General features: G+C 41.7%; 2 protein-coding genes across 3 annotated transcripts; one reads left to right on the forward strand and one right to left on the reverse strand.

Moving 5' to 3' along the window:
- Positions 1-5262: 5262 nt before the first annotated feature.
- taf5 (TAF5 RNA polymerase II, TATA box binding protein (TBP)-associated factor) lies at positions 5263-10071 on the forward strand. Of its 2 annotated transcripts, none has more exons than XM_041035239.1 (11): positions 5263-5689; positions 6282-6513; positions 6628-6943; positions 7049-7212; positions 7679-7814; positions 7948-8068; positions 8180-8309; positions 8414-8578; positions 8739-8916; positions 9126-9303; positions 9480-10071. In XM_041035239.1, the coding sequence occupies exons 1-11, from the start codon at positions 5263-5265 to the stop codon at positions 9692-9694; spliced, it is 2262 nt and encodes a 753-aa protein (XP_040891173.1). In that variant the 3' UTR covers positions 9695-10071. The 2 variants fall into 2 exon arrangements, with proteins under 2 accessions (XP_040891173.1, XP_040891174.1); XM_041035240.1 differs by having other exon boundaries at positions 6285-6513.
- Positions 10072-10077: 6 nt separating this feature from the next.
- Positions 10078-11507, reverse strand: atp5md (ATP synthase membrane subunit k). Its single transcript, XM_041035242.1, has 4 exons — positions 11422-11507; positions 10518-10622; positions 10306-10399; positions 10078-10199 (listed from the first exon to the last, which is right to left on the reverse strand). Exons 2-3 carry the CDS (start codon positions 10602-10604, stop codon positions 10310-10312), a joined length of 177 nt encoding a protein of 58 aa, XP_040891176.1. The 5' UTR covers positions 10605-10622; positions 11422-11507; the 3' UTR covers positions 10078-10199; positions 10306-10309.
- Positions 11508-11653: the final 146 nt, after the last annotated feature.

Here is an 11653-nt window from a genome sequence, read left to right on the forward strand (position 1 = left end):
AACTTGTTTGACAAAGACTTGAATGTTACAAATGTTCATTTATGAGCAGATTCCTACACTCCAGCTTTAATAAAAACGGGAAACAGCCCCATGCATAGCTCAATATTTCAGCAGTTGGACTCATTTTCTTTCTTGCTGAGAGTTAGACAGGAGAATTGAAACCACTATTATGTCTGTGTGTTAAATATGAAGCCACCGCTAAGCCAAGCCAGTTAGCTTAACACAATATATCTTGTTCATTTATTAAAAAAAAAAAAAAAAAAACATAAAAACTATGCTAACCTGCTGCTAGCAGTAGTTTCATTCAGATTTTACTTTATTGTTTTTCTGTGTGACTTCTCAAAACCAAACTGATATTGATTGGTACTGCAGTCGCAGCTTTCGAGCAGATAGGGATTAAATGCTTTGCTTAAGGGGATTATGACAAACTAAAGAGTGTATTTCATTTTCTCAACAGAGATTTTACCCGTCCCATCTGAGGGTCTGTGCGGCTGCCAACAACCTTCCATTAGGCCAGCAGAACCGACAACTGCGTGCGGGATCCTGCTCTCCAGTTAGGTCAGTATTGAATAATGCAGACTCCCCACATTTCATCCCTCAAAATGGAGATCTCTAGTGCCTTCACACCCATTATTCCGCCTGAATGGTGGAAAGACTCTAAGATGCATTCATGCACGCACACACAAACTCACATACTCTCACAGTCCCTCACAAAGGCCAAAGAAAATAAGAGCAGCCTTTGCAAGACAGGGACTGACAGAACAGAAGCTACACAGAAATAACAGGATCTTGGAGCAGTCCAGTTGCCGGACAAATTGGTTCAAATTAAAGCTAAATCTGTAAGGTGAAAAGTGTGTGTTTGTGTGTGAACATTTAGGAGTCAGATGCAAAGAGGTAGTTAATAACCTTTCATTCCGTCTATCAGAAACACTGCAGCTCTTTTTTATTGCCTCACCTCAGTGTGATTAAACCGGATGAAGATGTGAGTCTGTTGCTAATGGCTACCAGAGGAGAAATCCTCATCCCTCCTTTCTCTCGCACTTCTTACATCATTGAGGAATCAGCTCAGTTCATTTGCTGTTTCACTTTATCATTCACATGTTTCACACCCTTCCTTTGCACCTGCTTTTCATCGTTATATGTCACCTCTCACATTCACAACCTCATCTAAGCTTTTCCTTTTGCCTCTCTATCATCCATACATCCTCAGAGTTTTAAGGTACCACCCTGTCTGTCTTTTTACTGCTCCTCATGTGCTGCCCCACCCCTTCTATTCCCTGACCCGCTCCCCATCCCACCTCCATGCTGCCTTCCCTCGCCACCCTCCTTTTTTTCTCTCCCTTCATCTTTTCCTCACTCTCTCCCTCTCTCTTTCCTCCTCTTAGGGCATTTTCTACCTTTCTCTGAGAGTCAGACCTCATAAATTATTTACATGTGCAACTCATTGGGGGATTTTGCTGTGTTTCCTGAAACAGTTACTGCTCAAAGACCAACAGGAGTGCTTTTCGGAAGGCAAAAAAAATCATCTCTTCTTTAAATGTGAAGGTAAGCATGACATATCTTTTAATTCACACAGTCACCCTCTGGCTGACTGCAGAGCGCTCCTGCATGGGAGACAATAACACCATCGTAACAAAGAGCAAGCTATGGAAGCAATTCATTTGAGTGTTAAATAAAAAGAGCTTGGAAAATAAGAACATCCAAGGCATAGCTAAAAAGTCATCTTTTGGACAATTTACAGCAATGTGCATAAATAATAATGTCCTAAAAGATTATTTTCATAACATTAGGCTCCTCAAAAGAAGACATCACCTGCAACGTTTCTTGCAGGTGGGGAAAGAGCCACCCTACACATGCAAACATAAAAAGAAACACTGAAAGCGACTATAAAGCTGCCACGCCCCAGTCTGAGCTCCCAAGACTACATCACCCTCTGTTGCCTGACACACAAACATGCACGTACACACTTTCACACCCAGAGAATCTGCCTTTAATTACAGTGTTTCCCTTAAATCTTTTTTATCTGGATTTTAATTCGTCTGTCAAAGGTGAAAATAATTTCAAATTAATATCAATCCAGTGTCAATGGATCAATGTCACAGTGCCGGTGAACAGACCTTGGCTGGTGCCAAATATGCCATTTGAAACATATGCTATAAATCTCTCCTGCAATCTCAACAGCTTGAGGGGGCATCCATAACAGCACATATTTTTTCCTGATATGCATTAACCATATAAACACACTACAACAGCCATTAAATTTAAACCAGTGATGCATGTCAGTGGTATCAGCACTCTACTGGCTGGTACCACGTGAATGTAAACTCATATTACAAGTACAGAAAATGGGAGCAAAGAATACATAAGCATGAACATTGTGCAATGCTAAAAAATGCATGATGGTGCTGTGAAGCCACACCCTGTTGTCTCCTGACAGAGAGAGAGAGAGAGAGAGAGAGAGAGAGGGGCAGACAGACAGAGAGAAACTGAGCAAAGTCATCACTCAAGTGTGAAAGGAGGATACGAATGAACATGCGTCTCTCACCACCTCACTCACCCATTTCTTTATTATTGTGAAGACCACACACACATCAAACTGAGAGTAGTGAAGGACAGAAGGTTAGAGAGCTGGGTTTCTGGTGATGTAGGTGGTCAGTCTGGACTACAAAAGCATCTAGAAAAAGTTGAGAAATGAGTACGAGAAACGAGTAACACAAGGTGGCTGCCAGGTACTGTGGGTATACATTATCAGTGTGAATAAGGGCGGGGCAGGAAAAGGGAGAAAAATGAAGGTGAAAATTTAAACATGTTTTTAACAGAAATATCAGATATTTATCTTGAACTGGCTGCAATTACATCAAGTCACCATCTAATGTTAGTGGAGAAGGGAGCTCCCCCACTAACATTTTTCTTCATTTTAAATTGAAAGAAGCAATATGACAATGCAGCAATATCAGAGTGTAAAATTATGTTGCTTTATTGTGTGAGCAGTATTACAACATGACATGATCCAGGTGGCAATAAATGCATCATATTTTGTGAGCATACCTGCCAATATAACTGGCAGCTGGACTAAAAAGTACAATAATTCCCAATCAAATGAGTGAAGATAAACTATTACGTAATGTATAACACGCTGGTAATGTCGCAAATTGATTGATTTATTTAACTCTTGTCTCTTCTCACTTACAGAAATCAATCCTCCAGGACCAGCTGACTGCTGCATGTGATCACTCAGGGTTATTTCAAATCACTGTCAACACAGAAGCACTCTTAAATCAATAACCTTTACCCTGACACATGTGTTTCCACATATTTATACTAGGTCCGAGACAAGGTGAATATAACAAGAGCTATGCCGATCATGTATACTGCTGATCTCTAGTATTCTCTGTACCACAGACGCTGGCACTGTCATTCAGTGGAAATCACACAAGAAAGACACGTGTCCTCGATCCCTAATTAACAGCTTTACAACGAACCTGCACAGATGCCACACCCTGAGCTGCCAATGTTAACGTGTCTGTCTCCTACACCCACCGGCCAACCCCACCCCCATCTCTACTCCACATGGAGCATCGCAGCCGCAATGTTATACAACGCCCTGCTGCTTCTGCTGGGAACCTTTCTTTTGTCCCATCCTGTACTATGGACCTAAGCTTGCACGTTAAACCTGCTGCTGAGTTATCACTCCTAAGAAGTCCAGAGAGGATGAACCAGCTCAGGAGAGAGGATGAACTGCTACAAGTGCATGTAAACCTGATGAGGAATAAGTTAATAATAGGTTGGAAATATATAAATTCATTGAATATGAGGTTCTTTAATCCCGGACATTTTTATGAATGCACAGATTTAGGGGTGTGAATTGTCTGTAATTACATCTAAATCCATCACCTAATATTTCTGCACTACTGCACAATTACAATCGCTAAAGTGTAAAAGTGAAGTAAGAGACAGAGCTTGAACAGTGCACTGTGCAGGGGATATTTGAAATTCATGAGAAATACTGCTAGAGTAAACATGGGTTCTGCAATGTTGGAAAATGAAATACTATTAAGATCAGTTTTTCTATTGACAGTCACCTAGAAATGAAAACAGATGCTGTCCTAATCCAAAAGATGCACACTCAGCGGAATATAAGCGTCTCTGACAGGGAGTTCAGAGTGTTCACACAGGGAGGGTGGTGTTTTCTTCTGTAAAGGCAGAAATCCAGGCTCAGCACAATGAAAAGTGGATACTGCTGATTCTTATATGTAGTTTCTGTCAGTCTTGTGTTTATCCACTCTGCTACAAGTTGCATTTAAAAAAAAACTTGCAAATGCAAAGAACCTCAGTAACACAAAGGATGAGGAGGCAGATGTGTCATAAAAAACCTCTATTACAGGAAAGGTTTTTGTCTCTGGGATGTCATGGTGAATGGATGGTTTAAAGGCATACCAAATACAGTAACCTCAAAGTCCCTGGTTCAGAACCAGCCAAGACCCTTAGTCGCATGGTTCCCCCTCTTTAACTCCATGTTTCGACTGTCACTGCCAATATAGACTTAAGAAGCCCCCAAAAAATCTCTGTCAAAGGCATGAAGGGCAGTACAGACTATTTTTTATTTAAGGCTCCATAAGATTATTCAGTTAGCTGAACAGAAAGCTGTTTTGATGATCAAATAGTTCTTTTTTAAATTCATAATACTGGCAACACATTGTCCAAGGAGGTCAGGTGTGGACACTTAAGACTGAGGAGAAGTTGTGTGGGAGCAAAGTGCCACCACCTGGTACAAAATGGTACACGTTATTATAAATGAAAACGTGCAGTCACAAAGATTTTTATGAGTACTTCACTTCTTATAAAACAAAGTTAAAGATGAGACGATTAATTAATTTACTGATTTGTCGATCTGCATGAAATTAAATGGTAACAATATTCATAATCATTTGATTGTTTCATTCATTTTCCAAGCAAAAGTGCTGTCACTCTTTTCCTGCTCATAAACTTTAATAAACGTAATATCTTTGGGTTCCGGGACTGTCGTTACGTTCTGGCGCGATATCATTTCGCATTGTTTGATTATTTTCGTTATTACTTTATAGACAAAATTCTTTATAGATCAATAGAAAAAATAATCATCAAATCAATCGGAGGCGGGACTTCGCGTCTCCTCTGGATGACGTTGCATCAATAAGCACCAATCAGATGACCGGATCTTGCACAGTTCATGTTTTCCTTTTTTTTTTTTTTACCCTCGCACATGCGTATTTCATTCGGAAAATGGCGGCCGTACAGGGTGGTCTGGTCGACGCGGATGAAGAAAAAGACATGAAAGCAGAACCATCTAACGATGGCTGGGGAAATAATAATAATAATAACACAAACGATGGAAGACTCCTCTCTGCTTCGCCTGGGTCCAGTGCTTCGGCTGGAAGCAACAAACCCGCGGCGGGAGCTCCGGAGGACCAGCAGACGCTGCTGGCGGTGCTGCAGTTCCTCAGAAAGAACAAACTGAACGAGTCCGTCGAAATTTTGCGTCGTGAAGCGGGATTACCGGAGGATTCGCTGGAGCAGAAGGGAGCTGATTCCTCCGGTGCAGGCTCGGGAGGCGCTGCGAGCGGTGTGGAACTAGAGGGCGTGGATGCGAGCTCTCTCCTAAGCCGTGTGACCGTCTCAGCCTCCGCCGGAGCCCAGGCGCCAACAAAAGGTCCGATACAGTCCCTGGCTACTGAAACACTGTTGCACGGTTAACACAAGCGTTTGCTGTTTATATAACATCAACTACGACTTTAATAAGTATATTCCTGCACTAATAACACACAGATATGACAACAGAGATGCTATAGTAAAGTTATACATTCACTGGACATTAAAAAAAACAAATCGGAGTCCAAATGACCATATTAAAGCATGTCCAACCTCTCAGGAAGGGAATTAAAGTTTAAAATAGTGCTTCACAAAGTTAGTGCTTGTTACTGGGGCTGATTGGGTTTCATTACATTGTATGAGGTATTGTAGTTTTTCTATTCATTAAGTGTATTCATTAAGTGTTTATTTACTACTTTTCTTTGGAGTTTTGAGATGTACTAATAAAGTTTTTTTTAAATTTCATTAACCAGTATTTTCCAATTCATATCACTTAATACAGATAAAACAGTTTGAAAACATGTGATGCTCAGAAATGCCTGTTATAAACAAATATGCCTAATTAATTGACATTAATTGCGTAATTAGTCCACATGGCCAAGGCCAGTAAGATGCTGGTACAACTGTACATCTCACTTGGACTTCTTTTTCAGCAGCAGCTGGGGAGGATCAGCCAGATGTCAATGTGGTGCTGTCAGCTTACAGCCAGCAGGGAGACCCGGCTCTGTATGAAGTTTACTACAGCGGCCTGAAGAAGTTCATAGAAACGGTTTTGGACTGTCACCGAGCAGAACTGTCCCAGGTCTTCTACCCGCTGTTTGTCCACATGTATCTGGAGTTGGTGTACAACAATCACGAAAATGAGGCCAAGGCTTTCTTTGAAAAGTGAGTTTCCTTTTTTTCAAAATGAAAGCGCAGTTTACTTGACTTCTGTCTTGGAAATATTTTATCAGGCACACCTCTGAAAACCTACCGTATTTCTTCTCTTCTCTGTCTCAGGTTTAGTGGGGACCAGGAGTGCTATTATGAAGACGACTTGCGTGTTTTGTCCAGCTTGACGAAGAAGGAGCACATGAGGGGCAACGAGACCCTCCTCGATTTCCGCACCAGCAAGTTTGTCTTGCGCATCTCCCGTGATTCTTACCAGCTGCTAAAGAGACACCTGCAGGAGCGTCAGAACAACCAGATCTGGAATATTATCCAGGAGCACCTCTACATTGACATCTTCGATGGCATTCCACGCAGCAAGAGCCAGATCGACGCCATGTCTGGCAGCTTGGCTGGAGAGGCTAAGCGAGAGGCCAATAAGGCTAAGGTTGGCTTTATACACCATATAATAATATTTGCATATAATAATACTTGTGTTTTCTTTGTCTGGATTCATGACGTGTTTGTTTCATTATCATTCAAACTGCTGCAGGTTTACTATGGATTGCTGAAGGAACCAGAAATTGAGCTGCCTCTTGATGATGAAGACGAGGAGGCTGAGAATGAGGAGGGTAAACCCAAGAAGAAGAAGCCCAAAAAGGACAGCATGGGCTCTAAGAGCAAGAAGCAGGATCCTAATGCGCCTTCACAGAATAGGTAGATTTTTTTTTTTTTTACACCGCTCCATATGCTGCATCTGCACCACTGGTAAAGCTGGCAGCGCCACCGGTATACAGTTCAACTCTCAGTGAATTTTATCATAGCAACTATGATAAAATCATGTCCATTTAACTCTCAGTTTTGATGTGGGGGGCTTTTATTTCATGCAACCATGCACTACTGCTCCAGTGACTAAGTTCGCACATACTGTTCATCCATTAAAACTTTCAGTTTGAAGGAAATTACTCATCTACACCCCATACAAGACAGTTAATAAGAAAATATTTACCATTGTCAGAGGCCTTCTGGCATCATCTCCACCATTTAGGGTGTGACAGTGTTTAAAAGCGACTGTAGAGACATTTTTGATATTTATTTGTGAGCTCGTTTTGAAAATTCTTACGAGCTTTCTGAACTTACTGCTCTGTGACTGATGACAAATTTTATGTTTGCCATTGCTTAGGATACCTTTGCCAGAACTAAAGGACTCAGACAAGCTGGACAAGATCATGTACATGAAGGAGGCCACCAAGAAGATCCGCCTGGGGCCAGATAGCCTCCCTTCTATCTGCTTCTACTCTTTTCTAAATGCGTACCAGGTAAAACTTCCTGATTATGATAATTCACTGGGTGTTTACAGATTTAAGGAACTGACAAAGACTGGATAGTTAATTATAAATTCAAAATACAGTAGAAGTCATTTCTAATTATTATCACCGTTTTGCCCTGCAGGGTTTGACTGCAGTGGACGTCACAGATGACTCCAGTCTGATTGCTGGAGGCTTCGCTGACTCCACTGTACGGGTTTGGAGCGTCACACCGAAAAAGCTCCGCAAGGTCAAGTCTGCGGCAGGTACAGTCCATGACACTGTATGGAGGTTTCTTTACTTCCTCTATTGTTAGAAAACAGTTGATTTTAAACTTTCCGTTATTTTCATCTTGTCTTTATCATTTTCTTTTAAAGACTTGAATCTGATTGACAAAGAGTCAGATGATGTGCTGGAGCGGATCATGGACGAGAAGACGGCCAGTGAGTCAAAGATCCTCTACGGACACAGTGGCCCTGTGTACGGTATCAGCTTCAGCCCTGACAGGTAAAACAGCTCTGATGTTCAAACACGCCTTCTTCAGAAACTAGATATATCATTTCATTATTGAATTTAAGCATAAGGTAATTACTCCCTATCTTTCCTTCCAGAAACTACCTGTTGTCGAGTTCTGAAGATGGTACAGTCAGGCTGTGGAGTCTCTTAACATTTACTTGTCTAGTGGGCTACAAAGGCCACAATTACCCAGTGTGGGACACCCAGTTTTCTCCCCATGGGTACTACTTTGTCTCTGGGGGACATGACAGAGTTGCCCGGTGAGAAACTACAGAACATATTTGATTAGAGTGTGAAATGATACTTCCATACTCAGTCATTACATATTTTTCTGTAACACAGAGAAAAATATACACTTGATGCACTGCAGCACTGTTTACGGGTGTTTCTCACTGGGCTGTGTTGTGATATCTCCAACAGGCTGTGGGCGACAGATCACTACCAGCCTCTACGGATGTTTTCTGGTCATCTAGCTGACGTCACTTGCACGCGGTTCCACCCCAACTCCAATTATGTGGCCACAGGGTCCTCTGACCGCACCATCCGCCTCTGGGACGTCCTGAATGGAAACTGTGTCCGAATTTTCACGGGTCATAAGGTCAGACAGGACACCAGAGCAGTTCTTTGTTCTGTGGCCTTCCAGTCACTAGGGTTATCATGATGAACCAGTGGTATAAGATTAAAATAGCCATTTACACAGTGACTAAAAAAATGTTCAAGATTTGCAGATGCATTCTGCAGCACAGCTGGAAGAATTGACCACTGAAGAGACAAACACTGAGCCAGTCTTTTAACTTTATCTCCCAGGGTCCAATCCATGCACTGGCTTTCTCTCCCAATGGGAAGTTTTTGGCCTCTGGAGCCACCGACGGCAGAGTTCTTCTGTGGGACATCGGTCACGGACTGATGGTTGCAGAGCTCAAAGGCCACACAGATACCATCTATTCCCTCAGGTTCAGCAGGGATGGCGAGATTCTTGCCTCTGGTGGGTATTCCACAACCTCTCTTCATGCTTTTGCCAACAGTATTGAATCAAATTGACAGTGTGATTAAGCCACAGAGCTCTGTAGTTACTTTTCTTTTTGAGTTTCTGCAATTTTAGCTGCAGTGACCATATTTCCATCTAGCAAAGCAACATTCTAAGTGTCCTGCTTTCTCTAGGCTCCATGGACAACACGGTTCGTCTGTGGGACGCAATGAAAGCATTTGATGATTTAGAGACTGACGACTTCACAGCAGCCACAGGACACATTCATCTACAAGATAACTCCCAGGAGCTTCTGCTGGGCTCCTATATGACTAAATCCACACCTGTCATACACCTTCACTTCACCCGGAGGAACCTGCTGCTGGCTGCTGGGGCCTACAATCCCTAAGACATAACAATAATCAGTGGAAGCTTGAAATGATGCAAACGTTTGATCCTAGAGCTCCACAGATAACTGAGATGGTTTGTGGGGCGGTGGGAATAAAACAGAACTCTATTATCAGTCACAACTGGTGGACATCTGGCTGTGAATGGGGATAAAAATTAGCTTAGCCCACTCCTGCCCTGGCCCTCAGTCTGAAAGATTCAGGCTCCAAATCCAAGCTCATCTATTACAGATATTCCATTGCCTGAGAAAAGTGCCATTGTTGATTGAGGACCGTTTCTAAAAATCACTGCCATGAGTACAGCTTTGCTCAACACATGGCTGACATTTCTGTATAATAGTATTTTATACTGGTGTACACTGTAAATAAAACAAAACATGTTTTCTATGTTGGGCATAAATGTTCTTTATTGTTAACACAGAGAAACCAAAAAGTAATATTTTATTACAAGCATGTCCAGCTGCTCTCTCCTCGCCCAGCTGCTAGAATGGTGGTCTGGATGGACACCTGTAAGGAGACAACAATGCCTTTAAGTGAACTGAATAGATCAATGCTTTGCTCAAATAGAATAGGCTTGGAAGATAATAAGATAGAAAGATTGTGATGTACTTACATTATCACTTTTCTGTGACGGCGGCCTGTTTCTTGGGCTTCAATTTGAAGAAAAGGGCAATGGCTACTAGGCTGGCATATGTGGCCAAAACACACTAAAGATAATAGGAAGAACAAGGAAAATGATGAGATATTAATAGTGGTATGATAACTTTAGGATGAATGACAGCTGAAATATCAAGTGTGAAATCAGGAGAGATGCACACAACTCACATTCCTCCTTCCTGTGATTGTGTATGAATTGAAGTACTTGGCAATCCCAGTAAACTGGTGCTGGGTTCCGGCGTCATGTCCTCCCATGATGGATGGTTAATGGTCCTACCACATGGAGAATTACATGTGAATGAGTGATTCTTATGGTAAATTGGAAAGTTTAATCTTGACCTTGGCAACAGTGTGCTGCCATTGGCAGAAGATTCATCTGCAGCCAAGGTGATATTTGATTGTTCAGACCATTTAAATAAAAAATAATAATAATCTGAATATCTTATGTACTGTAACAGTTGTTAGTTGCAGACCTATAACAATCTCCACTACTACTACAATTAACGTTGAACAAAATTAGTGCGCAGTGATCTCGACTATTTCGACAGTTACAGATGTAGAAAAACTAAGGCACGTTAGTAAATTCATTCAAGAAACTCTACATAACTTGAGTATTTTATTTTGGCAAAAACAACTTTCTTGCAATCGTAAACTAGCTTCTTTAGTTAAACGCGTTAGTATACAAGAGAGTGCAGTTTTAATGGTGCTAGTCTTAGCATCCTGACATCAACTCTGATGTCAGGATGCCAACAACAAACTTTCACGTAATACCCCAATATAGTATTTACCTATAAACACATAATTCATTAACCTAGTGGCTGACAACTGAACTCACGGCTGGTATTTCATTCATTTTCATCGGGCAGTATTACTGTGCAGCTCGTTAGCTAGCACATTTTACGGTTAAGTTATCGTAGCATGCTAGGTTAGCTTTCTAGCTAACTTAATTTTCATACCGTTAGTTAAATAGTGCATCGTCACAGAGGCCTTTTAGAGACAACACAGGTACTACCACGCATTGTTATACCAAACACGAATGGCCTAATTTGTTTCTAAATGTCTTATGTCTTACCTTTTAATACACGACCCCTGTGCAACAAGAACGAGACAGGTGCCCTTCAACAGAGGCCGCAATGCTAAATTTGCAAGGAAATCCTGCCTACTCTCAGCAATCAAAAAGTGTGTCACTATTGGTCAAAAATAATGTCACTCAAAGTCAGGGTCCAAAACAATCGCTGAATGGCCACAGATAGCGTCAATCATTGTTTCTGCTCTGTGATTGGACAAAGAGTGAAACACCCGCA

Source organism: Toxotes jaculatrix, chromosome 4 (genome assembly GCF_017976425.1).
Source record: "Toxotes jaculatrix isolate fToxJac2 chromosome 4, fToxJac2.pri, whole genome shotgun sequence".
NCBI lineage: Eukaryota > Metazoa > Chordata > Actinopteri > Toxotidae > Toxotes > Toxotes jaculatrix.